Genomic DNA, 27,459 nt, shown 5'->3' with positions numbered 1-27,459 from the left:
TAAGGGAATAAGTAGAGTTATTAGAAGGCCAAGACAATAAATCTAAGATGGACTAATTAGTAAACTGTAAGACTTAAGGTAATTGTTTTGCCTGAGAGGGGCAGAAACTTACGCAGCACGTAATGCATATTGTCATTTACATACATGTGCTCATCCCCTTATGACATAGTTCATCCTATTATAGCTTAGCAAGAGCCTTCATTTTTCAAAAAATTATTGTCATCACAGTACAAAGAACCAATGACCAAACTACTCAACTAGAATGTGACACTGGTAACAAAACATTGCATGTTAAAAAAGAAGTATACTAGGAATATTCTTTGCCAGCTTGTTTATAGATGAGAAAAAGCTGATGCCTTCCTCTGGCCTTATTGACGCAAGACCACTATAATTGACCCTCAAACTTGTACCTATATAATACAATCTAGAATTCAATATTGTCTCCGGGGAATTAAAACTATTTCATTTGTTCAAAAACTAATGATGTTGGAATGGACAAATTGGATAGCATCCACATACCAGGAAATGTAGATGAGAACATTTGAATTCAGTTCAATCACTGAGGAATGTTCATTAACTTCAAAGGGCACTAACAAACCAAAGGTAGATATCAAATGGTATGCAGATTTAAACATCTGGAGATACATGTTAGTAATCCTATGATGAAAAATGAAACTTTTCCTCTTCCCCCAAAAGTACAATTTAGTAATATCATCAATCAGAATAATTCATGAACAAAATAAGCAATTATACTTCACCTCATTTAATCATGATATCATGTAAGAGATAATAAATGGAGTAGAGCTTTTCTTTTTCATTATGAAAAGTGATAGACTAGATGCATTTCTATCCCTACCATCATTCCACACATGACTATGTAGCTTGCTGATGCCTAACTTTACCATTTATTGCTTTATAATTTTGTGTTAAGATTATAAAATATTTTGTTGAGTATCTAGGCTTGAGTCTGTCAGACTTTTGACCCACACATATTAGCTGCATGATTTGGGAAAACAAATGAATGTTGACTCTGAGTCTCTTTTCCCAAAATCATGATACTGCAACTAATATTACCAACTTTATTGACATCTACAAACAACCCATGCTTGTTTGTTTTGAAATGAAGGGGAACTGACAGTCAGACATTTTACCTCTCACCATCAATACATTTCTCTCTTCAGAGGAGGCTCATGGAATAACTTTCTTATATTTTCTAGAAAATGGCATTTTCTTTAACAAGTGAGAAACACAAGCAGTAGCCTCTATATTTCATCTGTGTGTAATATTATTGCTTGACTGCCTTGTTAACCCAGAAGCTGGGTTGAAAATTAAGAAAGGTAAGGATACAACTAGCTAACATTTTATTCAATCAGAGCCCAAGACAGAGCCACATCAGTGATACCTGACTAGTCCAGGCAGATACCCAAAGTTTTAAAAGTAGGATCAACTACTCAAAATCATCACATGGGAAACATCCTAGGCATAATTGACTTGAAATGCTACTTGAACAAGCTGCTTTATTTTTATTCTTATATATAATAATCTAGTTGTTTACCCCAAAGCTAATAGAAGTGAAATAATAATCCTAAGAATGTTCTTTTGTTGACATTGTGATGTGGGATTCCCCTCTGTATGCTAAGAATGCTTTATTACCTTTGGCTAATAAAGAAGCTGCTTTGGTCTATAGCAGGGCAGAATATAGCCAGGCTTGGAGAGATATAGAGAGAATAGGCAGAGTCTGGGAGATGCCATGTAACTGCCAAAAGAGAAGGACATGCTGGAAACTTACCAGTAGGCCACAGCTTCATGGTGATACACAGAAAAAATAGAAATATGTTAATTCAAGATGTAAGAATTAGTTAATAAGAAGCCTTAGCTAATACAGTGTTGTAATTAATATAGTTTCTGTGTGATTATTTGGGTCTGGATGGCTGGGAAACAACGTGCAGTCTCAGCTTACAATGGGAAACCAACAAGCCGTATGGCACCCGTTCTTATAGAGTTAACCCGTGTGGCCAGCCATACACTTTGAGTCTGGGTGCTTGTATACCCACTCGGGGATAGGAGGAGAGTAGCTGAGAGCATGCCTGCCACTCAGCACCCTCCCTGGGAAAGCAGCTGAATAGGGTCTGCTAGGTGTGTACAGGCAGGAAAACATGGCAGATTCCCGCCACCATACACAGAGACATTTCCAGGCTGTGCAGTGTGCTGCATGGCAGATTTAGCTTTTACTTACATGTAAAGGGATTATGTGCTGTACGGTGCTTGCGAGAGTTGAAGTGGTGAGCATGGTTCCCACCCAGCAGTCCCAGAAATGGTAGTAAATGTACCTCTGGCTTATTGAAAGGAGTAAAGGAAAATAAGCCATGTCAAGACAGCCTTCCAAATACTATGACCCTTTAATACAGTTCTTCATGCTATGGTGACTCCAAACATAAAATTATTTTCGTTGCTATTTCATAACTGTAATTTTTCTACTATTTTGAATTGATATCTGATATTTGACCCTGAAGGGGTTTCATCCCACGGGTTGAGCAACTCTGGTGTAGAGGTAGGAAAAGGAAGGGAGAAGGGGATAAATATATTATAATCTCAAAAAAATTAAAACAAATTTAAAAAGTGTAACCTTCTTTATTCTTAGTATATTCATCCACAATATCAAAATTATGACAAAGGCTTCATGGTGTTATTACAAGATTGAAATGAATAGATATAAAGTGTCTGGTTCCCTGATTCAGAGACAATGCTCACTAAGTGTTAGTCCCTTTCATTCTGCGTATCACTAACTGATCTTTCATTCCTATTGAAAAGAATTACTGCATTGGGGAAATTGTCCCCATTTTGAAAATCTGTTCCAAAGCAAAAGTTTTGAACTTAAAATATGTCAGAGTGTATTTGAATGCATAATTAGCATTCTCAGGAAAGCATCCTTGTTTATAGAGACTTTGTCTGGTTACTTTAGACATGGTAAGCTTCTTTTATCACAATCCATTATTACATTATTCTAGTCTTTATTCTATTATTAAGCTAGGTGAGGATGTGTCTTAGGTTGTGAGCTTTTTTTTTCATGCAGCCCCTGTATTCCTCTACACTTTTTATTTCACTTGTCAGAATATGCTGTTCTTCTGTTTGTCTAATTGATTGTCATAGCATAGAGGTAATTATAATTTATTATTATATTATGTTTTTTATAATTATAACAATAAACTTTCCTTAAATGAACAAATCACAGTTTTTTTTTCAATAAATTACAATACTATTCTGTGACCAGCTCCCTCCTACTTATACTGATGCATCAGTCTATGGAAGTAATTCAGGCATCTCGCTTATTCTACTCACTGGAGTGAAAACCTCCCCTCACTCCATACATACTTTACTTTTTCTCCAAGGCCACAAGCACTTCTATTTTGCTTCTGCTGGGAAACCATATGCTTGAACTTATTTTAAGTTTGTGTTAAAAGAATTTTATTAAACTAGGAAACAATCTCTACCTTGTGAAGTAAGACTAGAGTTTCTCACAGAGCAGATGATAGTGCTAACGTCTGAAGTTCCACAATATGGCTAAAGATGCAGATCGCTAAGAAAACTATACTCCAAACTGCAATCTTATTTACTTCCTTCCCCCTAATTATTTTTAAAAATGCACACAGAACATAAAGCTCAACCCTTTATACTGGGAAATGCATTGTTTGGTGCTGTGAGAGGGGAACAATAGGCAACCCATGATCTTCAAAGAGTATGCTAACTCAAGGCATACTCCCAGGTTATCAACCTCCAGACATGTGAAAGGGATTATCCGGGCTGCCACACATTTTTATCCACAAAGAACAAGCTTCAAAAACAACTCCTTTATTTTTTCCTCATTCAAAGCTTGGTGGGACACTAGCAGGGCACTTGCTCTTACAATACTGCTAGAAAATGCAAATTCTTCGGAAGGTGCTAATTTATGTCGTAATTGAACAACATCAGGCTCCATCCATCACTCATGGTGGCTCTATACATTGCCAGCTAGACAAGGAAAATTAGAACTCAGTCAGTCCCATAAGTGAGTGTCTACTCTGGGTCAAGTAATAGCCTAGGCAGTAAAAAGAAAGGCCTTTGCTACTCTGGATCTCTGTGTAGAGATATTCAGAACAAATAATAATGTTGAAAGAGACTGGGAGTGGGAAATAGAATATCTCTTGGCATGCATTGCAATGGCTCAGAGCTTTTTAGTAAAGTTGCCCATTGTTGAAATCATTGACAATCATATAATCCCTCAATCACTGTAACATTAAAAAGTCACATATTTGTTATTTTTATAAGACACATTAATTGTGTAAAAGATGGCCTCCAGCTGTTGGAGGATGGATATGTCATAGAACAAGTGTTGGCAAAGAGGGGCAAATCGTTGGCATGGAGTGAGGAATAAAAAAAGAGCCAGGTTTTAAAAAAAAAAGACTCCAATAAATACAGGCTTGTTCAGTGAATGTTCGAGTACTTGAATGGATCCTTAAAAAGCGACTATCTGATGCCAGATAAAATTGATACTTTTATGGCACTGAATAGAAAAAGGAGCTCCAAAAATGCTTAGATATGTGACTGAATGACTAACTTATATTGAGGCATTAAGAAAATATAGGATGGTAGAAGTTCTTTAGGTTTGTGGTTTGTATATGCTCTGAAAGCTTTCAAGATGTCATAGACTAGTAAGGGCAAATTATGCCCCCCCCACTAAATCTGGTCACCACCTTTTTTGCTATGATCCATGAGCTAAAATTGGTTTTTACATTTTAAGGGGTTGAAAAAAATAAAAATAAGAATAATATTTTGTTACAGGGAAAATACTGTGACATTGAAATTTTAGTGTCTGAAAAAAGGTGCCTCGTGAACAGTTATGTTTATTTTCTTATGAATTATTTCAGGTGGCTTTGGAGCTACAATGGCATAGTTAATTAGTTACAATAAAAACTGTATGGCCTGGCAAGCACAACACTTTAACTATCTGACCATGTGTAGAAAAAGTTTGCCAACCCCTGGCATAAAAGTTTCACAGAATTGGATCTAAGACTCCTCACGAAAGAGCTGCAAATAGCATTTTCCTATATGACAAGAGGAGATGTTAATAGCACCCCTACATAATTCAAAAGAGGTAAATAGTGAAAATGTCAGCACAGTGCCAGTCATCTTTTAAGCATTAAGTAAATCAAGATTGCTTACTACAATTCTGACTGATTCTATGAGTCAGAAACAAAAGGCTTAGGAGTACAGACAACGAAATAGTCCTAAATGGCACTTTTGGTGCTTTTGCTGAAATGTATCTGACAAACAAGATGGTGGCCTGCAATCTGAAGAACTGCCCAACACTGTCAAGTCACCCTCCGAACTGTCTAGTAATAAAGCTGCTCACGTACTGCTCTCAGGACCACTCCATAGGAAAATGATAATGTCTTTTTCTAGACTGACTGGATAGTGTACAAAAATGGGGACTTCAGCTTTTAGTTGGCATATTGACAGTAAGTGAAAGCCATCTGTTCCGTTTTATCTAACTTCTGAATCTTTCATTTCAGCTAGTACCATTGTATGTGACTTCACAAGCCTCTTTCTTTTCCTTTTCCCACCTCTTATTGACAGCAGAGGCTTTTTATCACATTCTGTATCCTGATTACAGTTTCCCATTCCTCTGCTCCTCCCAGTTTCTCCTACCCTCCCTCCCATCTGGAGCCACTCTCTTTCTGTCTCGCATTAGAAAGAACAGATTGCTAAGAGATAATACTAAAATATAACAAAATAAAATATAATAAGATAAACTAAAACCTGTCACTTTGGAGTGGATAAGTCAGACTGAGAGAAGGAAAAGAGCTCAAGCGAAGACCCAAGAATCAGAGACCCAGTCATTCATGCACTTAAAAGTCCCATGTAAACACTAAACTAAGAGCCATAATGTCTGCACAGAAGACCGGGTACAAACCCGTGGCGACCCAGTGCATGTTCCTTCAGTCCCTGTGAGTGTCTATGAGTTTTGCTCATGTTAGAGGGTCCTGATTTCTTCGTGTCCTCTATCCCCTCTGGCTCTTACACTCTGTCTGCCCCCTCTTTCATGGTGTTCCCTGAGCCATGAGAGGAGGGAGTTGATGGAGACACCCCATTAAGGATGAGTGTTTCAAGGTCTGTTTCTCTGCCTACTCCCAACCTCTCATGTAATGGTAACATCAGTAGTGGCATTTCACTTGTATTTTAATAAAGAAAGTTTGCCTAGGGATCGGGAAAGTAAAACAGCCACACTGGTCAGCCTTACAGACCAGCCAGCAATGATATATACACCTTTAATATCAGTAGCCACAATGACACACACCTTTAATCCCAGTAGCCATACTAATTGCCATAGAAACCAAGCGGTGCAAGACTTTAATCCCAGTGGTGCACACCTTTAATCCCAGCCCTAGAGAGGATTATAAATGGGAGGAGACAGCTCTTATGCACAGTCTCATTCTGAGATTCCAGGAGCAGGATCGCTATTTTGGACTGAGGTAAAGAGCCAGTGGCTGGCTGCTTCGCTTTCAGATCTTCAGGTTGAACCCCAATTTCTCTCTCTGAGTTTTTATTTCATCATGCTTCAAACTTCTGGCTGTGGGTCTCTATATTTGTTCCCACCTGCTAGAAAGAGGCTTCTGTGATTACGGTTCAATGAGGCACTAATCTGAGTATAGCAGAATGAATGCCATTAGGAATCATTTTTATCACTTTGCTTTGTTGCTACGGTAGCTTCTTTGTAGTTTTTATTGTTTTAGACCATAAGTATTTGATTTTCCCTATGTCCCTGGGATATCTAATCTATTGTTCTGGTAACCCATGTGGTGATGGGTGTGGGTTCCATCTACTGGAGTAGGCTTAAGTCAAATCAGATCTTAGTTGGTCACTCCCACAAGTTTTATGTCACCATTGTCCTAGCATATCTTGCAGGCAAGACACCTTTGTAGGTCAAAGGTTTGTGGCCGACTTGGGGTTTACATTTATCTTCTGTTAATGTGTAAAGTTCCTTTTTGTACCAAGGACACTGAGCATAAGGGGGAAGGCTCCGTGAAAGCACTAACTCAACTGCTCCATGTTCAGTGTGATGTGTAGGTGTTCTCTTCAGCACTGGGAACCTGAGGTCAGTTTGTGGAGGGCAACAGATTGTCTCGGCAACAGACTCGTTTGTGTGGGGATTCCCACGGTACCACTTTGGCCAACAAATAAATTAGATGTATCTCAATCCCAGTACTGGAAGGTTCATTTGGTGACGAGAGACAGTCAGTTAAGACTCTTGTCTCCACCATTATTTCAGGATTTTTCTTTTTTATTGTTATCCCCTTTCCAATAGGCTCATAAACTTGAGAGAAAAGATTGGGATCATGCAACTTCATTAAGACACACAGTTGAAGAAAATACTTCTTCTTACTAGTTTTAGTTTAAAATAAGAATTAACCACAACAATCCATTGTAAAAGTTCTCTATAATCAAGTGTTCTTATAGTTCTGCATGAAGAATAAAACAGCATGGTAATCTTTTTTCACTTAAAGAGGAAAAAGACAGAGAGGGGGAGTGACAGGATGAAAGGGAGGGAAAGAAAGAGAAAGCAAAGGAGGTAAGGAGGAAGGAGGAGGCAAGAAAGAAAGATTGGTGAATCTATCAGAGCAAAATATTGGAGATGTAAGAATTCTTTGTTAGCAGCTAGTGGGAGTATATTGGCAGCAGGCATTCTGTAAACTTATTTAAGGATTGTTATTAAAATGATATATATATATATATATATAACCTAAAAGTTATAATTATTGGAAAGGACTTTCTGGATAGGACTCCATTTGCACAGGAATTAAAGTTAACAATTGGCAAGTGGGTCCTCATGAAACTAAAAAGTGTCTGTATAGCTCAGGAAGCAATCAGTTCAGTGAAGGAGAAAACCACAGAGTTGAAGAGACTCTCTTTGCAAATTACGTATCTGACAGAGAATAAATATCCAAAAACATACAAAGAACTCAAAAACAAAGAGGCAAGGAAACAAATGACGCAATTTAAAAATATGCTTTGGGGTTCTAAGCACGGAGCTCTCAATAGATGAAATGAAATTGGCTATGAAATGCCTCAAAAAGTGTTCATAAACCTTAGCAAGTAGGGAAATTCAAATTTAAACAACTCTGGAATTTCATCTCACCCTGGTCAGAAAAGAAAAAGGTAAAAAAAAATTGACAACAAATGCTGACAAAGATGAAGGAAAGGGAAGGGGGAGCCTTCATTAACTGTTGATGGGAACACAAACTGATGCAGGCACTCTGAAAATCAGTTTGGAGAATGCTCAAAATACTAAAAGTAAACCTGTCACATGATCCAGCTATACCGTTCCTTGGCAGATGCCCAGAGGATTGTTCTTGCCACTCTACAAATACTAGCTCAGCCATGTTCATTGCTGCCTTATTCCCAATGGCCAGGACACAGAAATCAACCTAAATAGCCTTGAACTGATTAATGGGTATAAAAATGTGGGATATTATTGATCTGTCAAGAAAAATGAGAATTTTAGGTCAATGGATGGACTTAAAAAAGACTATAGATATTGAGCGAGGTAATCCAGACATAGACAAAAGTTCGGGGGAGAGAGATAGAGCTTGAGAAGGAAATAGGGAAAGAGCAGGACGCCAGTGACATGACGCAGGAAAGGGGCCTCTAACTGGGGATCTGGAGGGTTATAATTACAAAAAGAAGAGGAGGACAGAGGAAGGATAAATAATATCATGGTTCTTTGATAAATCATCAGGAGTCATAACTAATTATATTCACCTAAAATTATACTGTAATACATACCCACTCTTTTTTGACTGATAACACTCCCCACATGCTCCATAGATGAACAAAATTTCCTGTAACAGTCACAAGAAACTTCCTTTCAAGTTTTTGCTCAGGGTAGTCCAAATGACTCCCAAACATTGTCCAAACAAAACTCCCAGCCATTGTCTTTGAATGCCACTTAGAGGTTGAAGATAAGCTCCTGTTGCTGAAAACGCAGCATATGTAGGACATAGGACTTGGATTGTTCAAGATGGATGTAACAGGAAAGGTTCCTTCTTACAGTCTAACTATTGTAGTTCCAGAAAGCACTACTCAAGCTACCAAGGGAGGGAAGAAACTGACAGTCTTATCAAACTAATGAATCTGTAAATCATAACAATGACCAATATGACAAGATATCCATAAAGGTTAGTAGGGCCCTAACATGGTAGTGGTAGCCAACAGCTACGTAGGTGCACTTCATGCCCAATAAACAGGGCTCTATAAACAATACCTGAGCAACGACAATATCAAAAAGCCATTATCGTAGTTTGACTATGAACCCCAATAGGCTCATATATTTGAATGCTTAGTGGCACGGAGTTGCAACCTTGTTAGAGGAAGTGTGTCACTAGAGGTGAGCTTGGAGGTTTCGAATAGATCACTCCAGGCCCATGTTTCTGGCTCCCCCGTCTGCCTGGAGATCAGGATGTACTTTCAGCTCCAGTGTGCCAGCGTGTGTGCCACCACACCCCGAGCTATGACCATGAAGAACTTAACCTCTGAAACTGTAAGCAAGCAGCCAATTACATACTTTCCTTTCTAAGAGTTGCCTTGATCATGGTGTCTCTTTTCAGCAATAAAACAATGATGAAGACAGACATGCTAATGCAGAAAGACAGAAATCTCATGGGGTCTTGTCCCTAGAAAACAGAATTGCAAGCAGCTAATGAGTTCCTAGAGAGGGAAAGTTAACCTCTCCTGTGATGAACCCCTGATTGTTCATCTAGTACAAAGTTGTAATACTTGAAACCATGTGCATATAAACAACACATATGGACTCGGTAGGTTATATTTATACATTTATTCACATATATACATGCATATGTATATGTAACCATAGTAAAGAAAAAGAGGTTTTCAATTGGAGAGTGGGGACATGGGAGTGGTTTCAGGGAGGCATGAGGGATCTAGAGGAAGAAAGGTGTGGGGGAACTGATATAATTATATCTTAACCTAAAACGTAAATCCATTTAAATAAAAAAGTTAACCAATACTGGGTGGTGATGGCAAACGACTTTAATCCCAGCACTCTGAAGGCAGAGGCAGGCGGATCTCTGAGTTTGAGACCAGCCTGGTCTACAGAGTGAGTTCCAGAACAGCCGGGGTTACCCAGAGAAACCCTTTCTCAAAAAAAAAATGTTAAATGAATAAATATTTAAAATAAAAGTTCATAAATAGTTTGAATGTACTATGAGAGATCTTGGCTGTGGAATATAACGTAGTTTTAACAAAAAGCAATGAGGTAGATTTGGGCAGATTGAGTAGTCAAATGTCCATAATAATTTTCAGCAAAAAAATCAGTAATTATACGGATATGCTCTTTATGAAAATAACCACTGATAAAAGTTCATGTGTTTTTAAGTGCACAGTAAATTTTAGGTTAGTTGGTATGCTTAGCTTACAGAGAGTGAGCATATCAGTATAAAGATTAGGCTAAAAATTTATTGTCTATCTATGCATCTATACAGTTTTACTTTAGTGTGTTTTGAAATGGTTTCACTATTTTTTTTTAATTTTAAGAAAATTGTTTTTTTCCTTGTGTTTCCATGACTACTAATGAAGTTGACTAATAATATATTGAAGTATATATTATTTATTTATTTAGTGAATTAATTAATTTTTTTGCATCCCGACCATAGTCTCTTCCCCCACCTGCCCTCTTCTCATTCCCCATGCACTCCTCCGCTTCTTTTCAGAAAAGGGCAGGTCTCCATGGATTTGAACTAGCCACAGCGTACCAAACTGCAGTAAGACTGGTCCTGTTAAGGCTGGACAAAGCAACCTCATAGAGGGAAAGGGTCCAAACATCAGGCAACAGAGTTTGAGACAACCCTTGCTCCCACTGTTAAGAACCCCACAAGAAGACCAAAGTACAAAACTGTCACATAAGTGCAGAGGGCATAGGTCAGTCCCATGGAGGCTCTCTGTTTGTTGGTTCAGTCTCTGTGAGCCCTTGTGATCCCAGGTTAGTTGACTTTGTGTGTTTTTTTTTGACCCTTCTGGCTTCTACAATCCTTCCTCCCTCTTTTCTGTAAGACAAACTGTCCATCTTTTCTTGCATTTAAAAACACAACAAAGTCAATAATTTATATGAAATACGATAAATCAGTAATAACATATATATATAGTTCCTAATCTTGAAAAACACAGGATAGCAAACTATCTTTGTGTATCTTTGTGTTTATTAGTGTAGTGAAAAATAAAGTTAGGGAAATGAAATCGCGGAGCTAATAATGTTTGTTATCTCAGTGGAATAAGATGAAGACTAGGGAAAACTGGCATTTTCTTTACACTTCCTTGTATGTTTTGACATGTTACAAAATCAATAAAAGTATATATGTCCATGAAAAGGGTAAGTGGAAATGTCTGGAAGAATAGCACCACTATGCTTTCAGCAGTCTTGGAGAAAACACATATTGTGCGGGGCAAGCACCACTCTCTGAAACTGGAAGCGCTCAGAGATAAAGAATCAATTAAATATATCCTATAACTTGTGGTTGGATGTGTAACACAATCATTTCGACACATTTCCAAAGGTGAGTCACAACCCACCTCTCTCACGTATGCACTAGCAGACTTTGAAGACCCTCCTTAATGTTACAGCACTTTGAAGAGTATAACAGAGAAGACTGCACTAGTAGGTATTTGCAGACTGGGATCAAGAGTGCCCTTACTGTGGTGATGCCTCGCACTGGGAGGAGGTTAAGGAACAAGGGAAGGAGTGGTGGCGATGTCTGCATTGCTTGGTGCTTGCTCCATATATAAAAATAGCCAGCTATGCCTCTTCATTCTAGCCCAGTGTAGCATTTGTTCTGTGACCCTACATAAAATGTAGTCTCCTGGGTGTGACTTTAAGGATAGTACATGCCCTTGCATTAGAAATAGAATTGCGGCGTCTTCTGGATAAACAGCCCAGGACCACAATGTACAGTATGAAAAAAGAACAATAATATCATAGCTTCAAACAATCAGAAAAGACAGTTGCTTTAGATTGATTTATCTTTTAACCCACCTTATTTTCAAATGCAAGTTCAAGGCAGATATTTATTTAGTTTCAGCTTGAAATAGTTCTAATTTTAGAGAAATGTGTCCTTTAGAAAATACTTATTTACAAGCGGCAATTATCAGAGCCTTGTTCTCATACTGTTGCAACTTTTACCTGTTTATAATATCTGTGTGTTCATTCTTTTCCCTTATGACTTCCCGTTAGAAGCACTCAAAGACAGCTTCAAAGCCCCACTCCCCAAAGTCTTCTTTCTCTTCCAAAATGCTAGCCATCCTTTCCAAATAAGTTCTGATTTCAAAATTCTTCAGCATCTTCCTCTTCTTAATCAAGAGACGGTTCTGCTTCTTTCAAACACAGTTGTCTGAAACAGTTATTCCCCTAAGAGTTCTTCACACAATCCAGCTTGCTTTAGACAATTGCCCCCGATTTGGTTATTTTCTTGGCCTGTGTTATCACTGTAGCGCCAAATTAATGCTACCTGTTTTCATTGGTTTCTCAAATTCCATCTTTGTGGACCAGTTTTCTAAGCTTAGTGACAAGGATTTTATTTGTATCTATGTCAAATACAGTTTGGTTGTTATAGGCCAATAATTCTAGGTTTTTGAACAGTGTGACTCTCTTCGAAATGGACCTGCAGTTTTAATGTTCCAGCTAAAGCGCAGAGAAAATGTAAAACGTGAGGGAGGGGGAAAGTGGGAGGACCAAGGAAACAAAAGCCAGCATGAACTGGCCTTCATCTGTGCTTATTCCTCATTCCATTTCAATCTGCTCCCATCCTCCCTTTCTTAACCCCTTGCTAATTCATCATTCCAGTTTCCTGACAGCCCAGGTCTTATCTCTAGTTTTATCTTCTCAGATTTTCTGCTCCCCTGCCTCCCAAACCTAGGCCCAATTTATTGCTTCTCTCTTCTAACCTATTCTGGCCTCGAGACCCTTTCCTTTGAACTAACCCTAAAGACTATCTCATGACTTAGCTGGATCACTTCTCAAACTCTACTCCCTTCTTTGTCTGACCATAATCAGAAAAATACATAAATCTGTATAGGAGTAATACTGCCAACTTTGAGTTCATCAAGAAAACTTATATCCATGCCTTTCATGTTGCCACCGAAAACATCAATGAATAAGTTGGACCAGGAGCCAAGAATACAAAACCTGTTTTATGTTCCTTTTAGCATAGCTTTGCTTACGTTTCTACTTCTCCTTTTCTGGAGTTTAGCACATCTAATATCTTAAGACTCCGATCTCTATGGGTCTATATAGATTTAATTTTATTTTAAAACAAAATACATTTTAATTTTAATTCTTAACTTCTCACACTCCGAGCACTTAGGCATATGCTTCCACTAGCTATCATGGCTCTATAATATAGATATGGAATATTTTCAATTCTACGGCAGTTCTTTTGAACAGCGCTATTCTAAAATGTTTGATTATTCTAATAATAAATTTTAAAGATTTATTTTTATTTATGTATATGAGTATGTTTGTGTCAGTGTATGCTTTATATATTCAGGTTCCCATTAATACCAAAATGTGGGTTCTGGGAATCAAATTCAGATCCACTAAAAGAACAATACTACCTGTTTTTGGTAACAGCCATTTCTCCATCCTTTTTTGCATTTTTGTATCAATATTGTAAGTTCACTTTATTTTCCAATGATTCATTTCCTTCTATTAAACTGTTTTCTTTTGTTGAGTTTTTAATATGCTTATTTTGCTTTGGTTGTATTATTATATTTTATTCAATAATAGATCATGAAATCATATGTGTATATAATATATATGTAATGTGTGTATGTGTGTGTGTAATGGTCCACTTGATAAGTAACCCAGTCAACTAGTTATTTAGTGCTTTGTAATATGTCATCCCTAAGGTGAATTGCTTAAAAAGTATTTTTTCTCCTTTATGTTTCCTATATGTCAGAAATTTGGGAATGTATTCTTAAGGTTTATCATGTTGCATTTGGATTGATTATTATTTTGGTTCCACTGGGAACTTAAAATCTACTTACACATTTTCTTAAAGTGTATCTGATGCGAACAATTTACTCATATCTACATATATATGCATACATTTATTCTGATTTTGAACAAAAAAATCCCTATGTTCTTAAAAATTGATTTTTGTTGTATGTATGCATGGTATCAGTATGGCTTCTCTCAAACAGTACAATGACCTGGAATTAGAAAAGTCTTGGCAAATAGTTCCTTATATCAGTCTGTAGTGTACCACAACAACAATATTATATGTTTCCTTTATCCTTTCTTTTATCTCCAGATAAACGCTATCCATCCTGCTTTTAGGAAAAATTCCTTTTCTATATAGACAGACAATTTCTTGAAGTTCAACGCTAAAATTTCTTGGGTATTTCCTTTTTTGAAAATATGTATTTTCTAGCTTTGCACTATTAACTTAAATTCATTTTTAAACCCTGACTGCTTAAATTGGAGATTTTTAGATACCCACACATTTCAAATTTCCTATGTTGTCAGTATGTAGTACTGGCCCAGCCAAAGCCAAGTTATTAGGTGCAAAACCTTCATAATAGAGGAAACTCACTTAGAGCAGGAATACAGCAATATCAATGCAGTATTACTGGATTATCCTAAGACCTTGAGCAGCAGTCACTAAAGCTCATGATTCATTGCATTAGTGTTTCCCGTTAACATGTGTCTGTGTGTATCTGTATTAGGCAGCAGCAATGTGTAACCTGAAGTTATACATTTGAGGATAAGAATGGTCTATCTTCTCGAAGAGCAATCAGGGTTCCCTGACCTGTGGGAAGCCCAAGGACTGCCCACCTCTATCCAGGTCTTGTAAGGTGAGCATTCAAACTGCCTAGGCTCCCACAAAGCCAGTACGTGCAGTAGGATCAAAAACCCACTGCAATTGTTCTTGAATTCTCAGTATTCCTCATTGTCCGCTAGATGGGGGGGGGGGACTTGATCGGGGGAGGGGGAGGGAAATGGGAAGCGGTTGTGGGGACGAGGCAGAAATCCTTAATAAATAAATAAATTAAAAAAAAATAAATAAAATTGACACACAGAAAAAAAAAGAAAAAAAAAAGAAACAGAATAACTAACCAAAAAATCAAGTTTACAAAGCAATAAAGTAACTAAGGAAATCAGCCTTTTCCGAAAAAGAGGAAAAAAAAAAAAGAAAAAAAAAAGAATGGTCTATCTTCTAAAACAAAGAAAAGGCTAAGAAGAACGGGAAGCTTGGCCATCAGTTTCAGAAATCTGGCTCTTGGTTCTAGTGTCCCTAGTTTAATTCTCTTATAAAACAATTGACTTTACTTTTAGGAGTAGCATTCCAGTTTTCAAGAGCAATGAAACCATGTTCAACCAGGATCAGGTTTCCAGGGCCCCATTTTAGAAACAAGCATAGCTCAAACCAGGCTGAGCCTAAGAGCATTCCGTGACGAGCAGCAGAAGCTTTGCAAACTATGGTTAGAAGGCACATTTCATGACCTTTAGCCTGACAAATAGCGTGTGGATTGTTGCTTTATCTCCTAAAGAGAAGCCCATCAGAAATAGAAAAAAAAAAGGTAGATTGTTGCGAACTGTTGCAGAAACGGTGTTGCAAAGACGTCTCCACCAGCAAAATCTCATCAAGTCTTCAGCAGAGCAGCGCCCAAAGTTTTCCTCCCCTTACTAGCACTGCTTGAGACAACACAGACATGCTGCCCATGTTGATTCTAATCGGTAGCGTTTTGAATTACGTTGTACACCCTTGCTTCACTATTCCTTCCCAGGACCCTGTGCTGCACACAATAATCTTATGCTAATAGAGGTTTTTAAGTTATTAATTCATTTTTAGAGATGGCGTCTTAGAGAAAACAACAGACCTTTTGTTTACAGCAGCCATTTTTTTTTTCTTATTTTGAAACAGGGTTTCTCTGTGTAACAGTCCTGACTGTCCTAGAACTCACTTTATAGACCAGGCTGATCTCGAACTCACAGAGATCCTTTAGCCTCTGTCTCCTGAGTGCTGGGATTAAAGGCATGCGTCATCAAGGTCCGACACAGCAGTCATTCTTAATCCTCAGTAGCTTTCCATGGCTTCACTTAACTACATTGAGCTATGGTTCTAAAGTATTGACTGGAAAATTCCAGAAATGACTGATTTATAACTTTCCATTTATTATTTTCATTAAAGTATACTATTATAATAGCTTGGTTCTATCATTAGTTATTGTTACTTTTCTCATTCACCTTATAATAGGTATCAAGTATAGGAAAAAAGTGATAGGTGTGTACGGAGTTCAGTAATTGCTGTGAATTCTGATACATACTGTGGGTCTTGGAACGTATTCTCCGAAGATAAATGAGGAAACATTGTACTTTAAATTTTTAATAAAGCATTTTATAACATTAAAAAATGTAAAGCTTCATTATATGTCGATTGATATATATTCAGGAGAGTAAATGCATTCGTGAAAAAGAGGAACAACAATTGAAAATCTTTTTATTGTTTTTAGAGCATCTTGCTTCTGCTTCTAGAAACATCTGGAATCTTTGAAACCCTTACTGTTTATGAAATATACCTGGGTTTTGTAGTACTAATCTTTCAAGACTATTGTCATTAGCCAAGTCTATGAAAAAAAAAGAATATGTAGTTCTTTTGACGAAGATGAAATTATTGACTTGGAATTTGATTTTCTGTTAAAAGGCACACAGAATGGCAAGAGAGGAGATGTACTCAATACCAAAGAAGATAGAGATGTACAGTGGGCCCTTGGGGGAGTAAACCCACTCTTTCCCTCATTTTCCAGAGCTCTTTTCAAGTGACTAACGACTTAGCTGTTCCTCTGCATTTAGTGCGGCACATCCACTAAGGAGGATTCCTCAAACACAGCCCCCTTTCAGATCCTCAGCGAGTACTGGTTATGCCCAGCCAAACTTCTCTCTGGGAGAAACATTCATGGATTTCAAAAACTATTTTTATTTATTCTTTGATAATCTCATTCATGTACACAATGTACTTTTGTCATGTGGCCTCTCTTCTTCAACTCCTCCAAGACCCCTCCCACCGTGTCTCAGGCTCAACAGCACATTCTGAGTCCAGTTCCTGCTGCCCCTGTGAGTATGAGTTGTGGACCTCCACTAGAGAAAGGACAACTTACCAGGGGCAATAGCAGGAAGAAAACTGGCTCCTCCTTCCCCAGCAGCCAACTACTGCTAAAAGCTTCTCTCCTAGAGGCAGGGATTCATGAGCCCCCACCCCATCCATGGTGGAATCTCTACTAAGGAGCCACTGAAGGTCTTCTGAGGGGAGATTTTTAGGGCACTGAAGGGGGTTGGGGAACTTTCTGGACACATCTTCAGCTTCAGGTCTGTGAAATGTCCCTATTAGGTACTCCTCCACCTGGTGCTCTTTGCCCTGACAGTCATAGTTGCCTTAGGCAGCTAGGTTACAGAGCTCATGATATTTCTGGTAGGAGGGCTTGAGGACTGGAAGGGGGAAGAGGGAGGGGCCCAGCTACTGTCATCTGATCTCACTTACCCTTGGGCGTTTTTGAATCTGGCTCCTCTTCACACAGTCTTGAAATATGTGCCAGCCCTTCCACAGCCATTGACAAGTGGTCTCTGGAGCCAGAGTGCCTGAGCTGGAAGCCAGGATCATCTAATTACTACCTGTGAGGCTTTCGGCAAGTCAGTTCTTTACTCCCTGCCTCAATTTCCCTAACTTAACAATGAAGACTATAGTGAATAAATTAGAAAACAAAAAGTGTTGACAAAATTAAGGAAATACTACATGCAAAGCTGTTAGTGTGGCACATAGGGTAAACCTTTTCAGTAAACTTTAGTGATAAAATATATCGGTGACCAAAAGTTGAAAAGGGCCCAGGGTCTTAAGAAAACATAATGTGTTGGACAAAGGCAGTGTGGAAAACTTTGGGATCTAAAATGGGGGCAGAGAGTTCATTTCTGGCTAAAACGCAACCTGACAAATTCCTGGACCTTGGACAAAGTAGGATTACTTTTATGGCACTTGAGGTCAGGAGGGAGGGACGGAAGGAGAGGAAGGGTGGAGGCCATGTGGGAAGGGGCTAGGGACCTGTGGACTGTGGGGTGAGGGGAAAAGTGCTGAGGTCGGGAAACAGGTGCCCTGTTTCAACATCCCTCCAAGCTGAGCCTCCAGGGTGGGTGCTGCTTGTATCTGCTCCTGCAGAAGTCAGGTCACCTTCCTCCAAGTGAGCCTCAAAAATCCCAGGAATGCCATCTTAAACGCAGTGTCCACGTTCATCCTTGCCTTCTTTTCCCTGAAAGCTATAACCAAAAAAAAAAAAAAAAAAAAAAAAAAAAAAAAGTCAAGGTTGTTTTTCTGTGGAGTTCTGGTGAAACATCTAGATATCTAGATTCTGGTCACCCCACCCACAGGAGTTCATCCGGACACTTTAACTAGACCAGCTCCTGAAGTTTTCCAACACGTGGCTAGAAAACTCAAAGATCTAGCCTGCATTCTCTTGCTTGGTCCGGTATGGCTTTCTTAGGCTGAAACAGTTGGTCACAGGAACATTTCCCCAACCCCAACCCCCACAGTCAACAAACAACAGCAGAGGTAAAAATGTTAACTTGTGAACATGTCTTCCCTTTAACAAAGAAAGACTCTCCTAGGATAATCTTCATAGTTCCTTTAATTGTATTCCTTGATTTTCCTGGCTTGGTTTCTTAAAACAGGACATACTTACAACGTTGTAATTTTCGATCAGCTGCAAATCTTCCATTTTAAAGTTCTGAAATTTTATTTTTCCTACTTCCACTTAGGAAAATCCAGAAGAATTTTGCTGGTCCCTCAGGAAATCTTAAATTGTTTTAAAGGAATAGGGTTTTGTGTGGCAGGGTTGTCAAGATTTGAGTTCTTTGATAGTGTAGTTTCTGTAATTACATATATATTTATATATATTTGGTTTTAGAAGATTTGATTCAGAACACCCAGGCTTGTTATTCTGAATGAGGGAGGAGGTGGTTGATTGCTTCTGTAGCCTTTAACCGAGAATCTTTAAGTAGCTAGACTGGGTTCCTTGGATAAACTGTAGCCATTACAGAGCTCACGGAGACTCTGAGATAAAGGATCGTAAAGAAGTCAAACTCTAGCGTTGAAACAGTCAGAAAATAAACAAAATTCACTAACATATAAGAACAACAATTACAAAAGTTCAGAAGCTGGGTCAGAAATGAGAGATTCGAGGACAGTGTGTGTGTGGGGGGGGGGATTATTTTTGTATAAATCTTCCTAGGATAGGTAACAAAATTTCTTAGTTTTAAAAAAAGAAAAAGAAAGAAAGAAACAGGAAACAAGGTCCTTAAAGCATCGCGACTTGGAGTTCTGGTACTCTAAGCACAGTAAGCTCGCTCCGGGGAATGTAAGCAGCTTCAGGGCATTTTCTGAAGTGTTCTTTGTAGTGCGTAAGAGCTTTAGAATGCGGTTAGTTCTACGCATTGGCTCCCTTTTCTGTAAATGCTTGAAGAGGCAACTTATTAAAGTTTGCCATGCAGGAACCAAGTGTCAACCTCCTTGCGCTTTGTGGAGAAACAGGGGCGCACAGCTCCGGAGCCCTTAAAAGTTTTGCAATGAATGAGTGAATGAATGAAACCGGGCCGGAAAGTGGAGGCTGGAAAGCAAGCAGAAACTTTCTGGGCTCACAGTAAGCTCCAAGCCTGCAAACTTTGGAGCCACAGGACAGCCAGGGCTGCTGACAGTGGGTCTGTGTCTCTTTACCCAAACACCTGTTCACAGGTGTGGTTTTGCCTGAGCAGCCTCCGCCAGACGCCAATTAGCCCCCGGGCTGGAGGAGCTGGAGCCACAGATGCCTCCAAGGGGACCTAAGGAACTTTGTCCTTTCTGTCCTGTTCTGTGCCAAAGGCTTTGAAGATCAAGCTGTAGCAGCCCTGGGGACTCAGTTTCTCCACTCGCACTAGTGTGTACCCAAGTCTGCTCCCTAAACGGATGAGCGAATCCTTTCCCACTCTTTCCTGATTCTTTTTTTCTTCTTCTTCTGCTTCTTTAATCGATGGAGCGATTAAAGGAGAAGGGGCGAGCTAGAGAACTCAGACCACTAGGAAAGTTACAATGTTTCTTTGGGGGAGATGACGGTGAGGGTTGTTTGGACTGTGGCAGGGCTGTGGGGCCCAGACTGGGAGCGGCGCTGAGCGGGACCGGTTTTCCGGGGCTGGCAGCTGCCTAGCAAAAGTTTCCTGTGGAACAGTGGCCGGCGGGGGCGGGGGCGGGGGCGGCAGGCGCAGCCCAGGACCCGGGGGCGGGGTGCGGGCGGCTAGGGGCCGGCCCGCAGACCGTTAGAGACTCCCTCTGCCCCCGGGCCCCCCTGGCTCGCCTCCCCGCTGCGCGGCTGCCCACCTGGCGACGTGACGCTCCACCAATCCCCTTCGAGCTCCTCCGGGCCCCTTGGCCTTGCACCGCCCCCCTCCTCACCCTGAAAGGCGCACCCTGCCCGGACCGCCCTGCGCTCTCGCTGCGGAGCACCCTTCTGGCTTCTTCGTCTTTCGGACGGACAGACGCCGGAGCTTTCTTCTCTTGCCCTTAGCCCAACTTTCTTTCCCGCCTCTCGAAAACTCCGAGCTTCCCTCTTCCTCCTCCCTTAAGCTTGTTCTTTGCCACTCCATTTTTCCCCCTCCTCTCCCACGCCACAAACCCACCTCCCCTCTCCTTTCGCCCACCCCCTCCTCCCTTCCCGGGACCCCCTTAAACTCTTCTTCCTCCTTCAACTCAGAGACTCGGTCCCAGCGCTCCTGCTTGGACTCCGTCTCGGTCTCCTGCTCCGGTTCTTCTCGAAGTCATGGCAGGACCAGGGGGTTGGAGGGACAAGGAGGTGACAGATCTGGGCCATTTACCGGTAAGTAAAGGACACCAGGCCATCGCCCTTCTTGTGCGCTTCTTTCCCAGGCTTGCAAAGCCCGGGGAAGAAAGCCCACACCCTCCAGTGCCTAGGCCAGGACTTCGAAGGGCCGTGGCTCAGGATGGGCCAGAGAAGCTCCTGTGCGGAATCAGCGCCCCTGGGCTCCTGGCCGAGGTGAAGGCCACAAAAATCAAAGGGACAGGGTGAGGTTGGGGAGAAAGAAGTGGGTGCTAAAGGGTGGGATCTTTCTTAACTAGAGCCAGCATTGTCTAGCAGCGCCCGGGTACCTGTAATAGGAGGGTTCCTAGAGCGGACAAGTGGCTGACGACCTCCTTTGCCCCCCTCCCCCGCACCGAAGAGATCTCTGTACCTATGGGTGACGCCCTTAAAAAAAGTAATGAGCACTAGAAAAAATGAAGCATCGTAGTCACACTATAGTAGCAGTTTCTAAAACTTTACTCTTACCAGGAGAATGTTCTCGACTTAGTGTTGCTGGAGCGAAAAGAACTCGACGCCGCCTGGATAAAAACTGAACTCTGAACATGGCCTTTTAATTTTTAAAACAATGTATTATGACCGCTAGATATTGAAATGTAATTTTTTGTTTGTGGTTATCATGCGCAGGGTCTCCTTTTGCTCCGTGTCCCGTTGAAACTGCTTGGTGAGCCATTAAAGCCATCGCAAACAACAGACTTACTACTGTAACAACACCGTTTATTTCATTGGCATCTGGTTTCTGGCTGATACTGGATCCCACCCAAATCCATTTTTCAAGTTCCCTTTTTAGATTGGCATTTCACTTGCACCCAATCTTGAATGCAAACGTCTGCTAGACTCTCCAAAGGGGAACTAACCAGGCACTGTGTTGGAATGATCGCCAAGCATGTGGAGTTCGGGGCATTGGCCTCCTTGCCTTGAGAAAAGCTAAATATTAACCGTGAGGTTATAGGACTATTCAAAGTCATCGTGACTTAATTAATTTTGTGAATGTTTGGCATTTAAAGATACGTGTTGTTAATGATGGCAGATACCTGACTCCCTAAAAATGGGCCACTCCCAAGGCCTCCTTTAATAATTTCACAGTATGTGGTGTGGTCTGTGGTGAGGGGAGGTGATCTACATGGCTAATATTTTAGCAAACTGTTATCAGTAAGTAAAAGAACATGCATCAATACAAAACCGTCACATGTCAATTGTTAGAATTGCTGTTATTGTTGCAACTTCATAAAATAAGATCAAAGAATTTAAAAAACTTAAACCATTTTTCATCCCACATACACTTAAAATCACTTCTTTTCCAGGATGGACACGTGAGATGTCTGGATTATGGAGGCTTCCGTTGGTGAATTGCCTTCTGAGCAGAATTTTTCAATGCAGTCTAAAGTTGATTTGATTCTAACTAAGATTAAAGCCCGTGAGTGACCTCCTTGCCTCCTCAGTGCCATGTGCGCGCGCGTGCGTGCATGCGTGCATGTGTGTGTGTGTGTGTGTGTGTGTGTGTGTGTGTGAGAGAGAGAGAGAGAGAGAGAGAGAGAGAGAGAGAGCGCACGCGTGCATGCGCACACGCGCGCATCCACATGGTGTGGAAGCACACATGGACAAGCTGAAATAAACTGGTTTCTGAAAAGGATCAAATTGAGGATAGAAATGATAGCACAGGGAATTCCAAACTCAAAGAACTACAATAGCAGAAAACGTAAAGGTGCTATTCCCACAAACAATGGGGATAAATTCCCTGGATTCACTCACCTGGTTATGGCTTTGGAACATAGAGATCTGATGGGAGTCCATGAGATGAGCAAAAAGGCTTAAATCTTGATTTTATAGTTCACTAGAAGATTAGTATTCTCAAGATTGGGTGAGGGTGGTAATGGGTACAGGAGAAAAAGAAAAAAAATTGATTTGTAATGTTGGGGAATATGGAAAAGACACAAAAAATAGGGTAAAAATGATATTTTCCCTCATTTTAAATCATCATGGAAGGTTCAATTTAGGAAAATTCTTATATTTCAGAATTTTATTTTAGAGTAATTTTCTGTACTATCTGAGCAAATCATGGGTAATTCTCCCCTCTCCCTAGATCTAAATTCCAAGAAGAGAAATATTGCTGAGGAGTGGCATGCTCGTCAGTATTTTTCTTTATATCAAATGTTTAGAGATGTAAAGTTGCAGTTTCTTCAGTCACCGAGGTGTAGTTGTTTTTTTTTTTTACATTTAATGTTTATTTCACATTTAACTTATATTTGAAGACTTTGTAAGCAAATGAATAGATGAATTGATAAGTTAGATAGACATTTGCAGTTTGATGCAGAGAGACCTGACCAAGCAAAGAAAAGGGCACAGAGCAGTGAGTGTCCCTTGCAATAGTTATCTTCAATAGGACACATGTGAAGGACAGAAGAATATTGGCATATGTTCCTGCTAAGTGAAACAGTTTGCAAACAGCTAGATAATGATGAGAGATTCAAACCTTGAAAGGCCAGAGTGATCACAAAGAATCTTGGAGGCCAGGGTGTGGCCTGGCTGAGCTGTAGAGTGCACGCCTGGCTCGCACAGGCCTTGGGTCCCGTTCCCATATCACACAGGCACACAGAAACGTATATGTAAATCTTTAAGAGTCTAGAAGTACAAGTAAATATAGGTTTGGTATTTATACATTACATACTCTTTGTGATTGTTCAAGTAAATGAACATAAACCAGAACCCCTAGAGAGTATAAGCTTGAACAGGAGTACATTTCAGAATCTAAGAAACAGATGGGAATTTGAGCCATGGAATTAGAAGGACCATGACTTGGAGGCTCGTGTGGGCTACATAGTATTCTAGAATAGCCTGAGCTTCCAAAAAGACTCTCTTTGTGACACAAAACAACAAAAAGTGATATAAATTTATGTGGTATTTTTAATTAGATAATGTTTTATACTGAAACATTAATCAGTAGTGAAAGTAGAAGAGAAAAATTATATAAATTTCACAATCATAAATGTTGTTTTGATGTACTTATCAAACCTTTTGCATAGGGCCTTAGAGACATAAAATACGAAAGCCATTGCAATTATCAATTCAATCATATTTGCTCTTGGTTTTTAAGACAGGGTTTCGTGTAGCCGTGGCCGGTTTCCAACTATTTCTATAGCTAACACTGCTCTTGAGCTTCAAGTTCTTTTGCCTTTATTTTCTATGTACTGGTAGTAAATATGGGTCACCACATAATCACACTTTTTAATGACCTGCTCTAACTTTTCCCAATTTTTAACTGAATGTATACTTCCTATAGGAGAAGAAAAGTACAGAGATTTGTGATTTTATGTTTTCTTTGCAGAGACAATTGCAATGTTGTATGTGTTTATAACTGAATTGTATATTACATTTTGATTAATTTATAATTTATTATATATGTATGTATGACAAGTAAGCCTGCATAACTCAATCTTCTTCTTCGCCAAATCTAGCTGGTCTCTCACGACGATTGTCCCCAAGCATTTCCTGCCCAGTATGGTAATGACATTCCTAGTGGCTTTGCCCTTGGTATTTGACGCTGACATATGTACTCCTAATCTATATTGGGGTCAGGATTAGACAGGCTTTGAGGGCAGTAGTGGCAGAAGTGATCCGAAATAGTGCATGATCCAAATGCTATATTTGAAATACATTAGGCTTATATTTAATTATAACATCCAGTTTCCCCACTCTTCACTAAGAAGGCAAAACCCGAGTTCCGCATTCAGTCCTGAGACGCTTCCCACTTGACCAAGTTCCTCAGCTACTGTGTGGAAACCAATTCTTGCCTTCGAGGGCACCAGGTTTGAAACAGCCAGCATAACATCCATTACATGGAGAATACTGCTTCGGCTTGACCTTGCAGTTCAATCTATTTTCTGAGCCACATTCCTTGTCCCTAGCACAGGTTTTGTTCCTCATGGTAGTGCACACACAGGGTACATGAATTGAGAATCATCTGGGTATCTTAAAAGAACTGTCTGTCCAAGGGAATTCTGATTTCATAATCTCCTACTAGCCTAAGGATTCTTTATTTTTAAACAAGATTTCTAAATGAGTCTTGTGGAGGGAATAGACAGCCAAGCCATGGATTACGAAGTAGTCATCTATAAAGGTTTTCTTCTCTAAGCTCTGATTTGATTGTGAAGCTCATCCTAGCCATTGTCTCTGAGTTTTGCTCTAGTATTTAGCTCATTCGAACCAACATTTTAGGAACTCTACCCACAAGTTCTTTTCTTAAAAGCACTTTTTGTACCATTAAAGCACGTGGAAGAAATCCTCTGCCATCTCTCTATACTCCCAGTGTTTATTCCCACCCTTTGCTGTGTAAGCCGTGGAACATGTTCCCTAACCTTTAAGTGAACGTAAGTACATTGGAAACTCTGCTGCCTGTGTTGATCGTGGATTGCTTTTCTTTCTCCCTTTGTATAGCGCATTTAGTTTTATTGATCAAGCTAGGACTGTCTTCCTTGACCAGGAAACACTGCCTTCTAGTGGTTCTTGTGCACCCTTCCACCACACACCCTTAAGAAAGTGAGCCCCTGTGGTCTCAGTCTTTCCAGCTCCTCCTGCCTTCAGAAGAAACAGCTCTCAAATTCCAGCTTCCAAGGGCAACTCAATTAGGGATTTTTAACTTGAATATGTCGAAGTATGTGAAAAATAGTTTTTAAAAATTGCCTAATGGTTTCTGGCTCAGAAGTAAGTTGACCCCTCCCCTTTTTTTAAAATTTCACTTTTTGAGAGAAGATCTGGGAATCTGGGTTTCTTTTTTTATAATCCAAAATAAAAGTGGAATGACTGAAGTATTAATTTAAAAATCAGTTTTCCCTCTTTTTACTTGAATTTAGTTAGCATTTAGTTGTAAAGCAGATGAGACATGGATTAACAACATTACACAAACTGAGTGAAAACATTAGCCTTAAAACATAGGAAGACTAAGTTTGATATGCTTTTAAAACTTGAAGTTTAAGAATGTATTATTTTATTTAAAGTTAGTGTTAGGGTAATTAAGATGGTGTCATTGTCAGGACTAGAAAACAGATTTCTGGCAATGTTAAGGAAGCTAAAATGAGGGTTCTGGGGTTTGCACTTTACAGCTCCTCACTTTCTTTTTTTGAGTAGACATCTGACAAAATCTCATATAAGACATACTTATTGTTGTAGGCAGAAATAGGATAAGATAAATGTCTGACTTTTTCTGAAAATTCAGAGATACCAGCTATATTGACAGACAATATGAGAGTTGCCTAAAATGGCGTCTTTATCACGCTAAACACAAATGCACTTATAAATACAATAGCTTACCCAATAGGAGTTAGCTAACTTGATTGTTTTAAGAAGGAACCTGGCCCTGCGAGATGACTCAGGAGGTAATCATGCTTGCCCCCAAGTCTGAAGACTGGACTTCAGTCCCCGGAACTTACTAGGTCAAAAAACAGACTCCTCAGGAGTTGTCCTCTGACCTCCCTCTGTGTGTCATGGCAGGTATGAACATGTCCACACACAGCAGAGAGGAAATGAAAAAATAAGTTAATGGATTTTTAAAAAAGTGAACAGTTGTTGTTTCTCTTGAATTGCTAATAGTGTAAAAAAAGCTTCTCAATGATCTCTTTGAACGAAATATGCTAAAGTGATAGTCCCTAAAAGCTGGTTCTTACTAACTCCTGTGTCATTTACCTCTTCCCCATAAACCTTGCCGAGAGTCATAGAAAAAGCTGAGAGTCATACTAGATAAGAGATAGACTTTACTTCTCAAATACTAAAAGCTGTCCTTTCAACATTTTTTTAAACTTTCAATAGGAAGATGTACCTTGATTTACTTGCTTATAATCATGACTTTATTGTGATATCAACTTCAATTAGTGTTTTAAGGAAGTAGGATTCTGGGTTGCTGCGTTAACAATGTTTTTGTCAATACTGGGGAAGCGTCTCGATTTTAGGATCAAAGAACCTGTTTTTTTTTTTCTTATAAGATATTAGAACTCAGAAATCACTGGACATAATGTCTTTATTTTCCACGTGGGCTAAAGGAACCCAGGAGAATAAATAAACTACCCAAAGTTGTATAGTTAGTAAATAGCGGCTCTGGAGCTAAAACTCCATTGTTCTGACTGCTTTGTGTGTGACTAAGGTTGAGCCAGAGTTGTCATTTGCCTGACAGTTTTGCTAGACCAGGTAAATATCATACTAATCTTAAGAAATCTATGACTTTCTTCGTGGATGCTCCTTACACTAAGTAGCTTTCTGTTTATAATTTTTTTATCTTGCATTTTTATAGTGATAAAATTATTTTATAACATCATTAAATATTTGTGTTCTATACACTTTCTGGATTTGCAAGTATTTGCCAATGTCTCTACCATTCTGTGTATGACATGATATCTACTCATGATTCATACAAAATTTTCTAAAATCTCTGCTATTGATTAAGAAAATTAAATTTATTGAACCATGTTTTTGGAAAATAGGAAGATAATCCATGAGGATGCATGTAAAAGTGACTATACTCAGTCTAAGGACATT

General features: G+C 39.5%; 1 protein-coding gene across 1 annotated transcript in view; it reads left to right on the top strand.

Moving 5' to 3' along the window:
- Positions 1–20,877: 20,877 nt before the first annotated feature.
- LOC121436660 (nik-related protein kinase-like) overlaps positions 20,878–27,459 on the top strand; it is a 100,389-nt gene continuing 93,807 nt past the window's right edge. The window contains exon 1 of the mRNA XM_041636667.1: positions 20,878–20,934. Within this exon, the coding sequence (XP_041492601.1) occupies positions 20,878–20,934 (57 nt within the window). The remainder of the gene's footprint in view (positions 20,935–27,459) is intronic.

This window comes from Microtus oregoni, unplaced genomic scaffold (assembly GCF_018167655.1).
Source record: "Microtus oregoni isolate MIOR12 unplaced genomic scaffold, Mior012 000050F_001, whole genome shotgun sequence".
In the NCBI taxonomy this organism is placed as follows: Eukaryota; Metazoa; Chordata; class Mammalia; order Rodentia; family Cricetidae; genus Microtus; species Microtus oregoni.
This window is presented reverse-complemented; position numbering and strand designations above follow the sequence as displayed.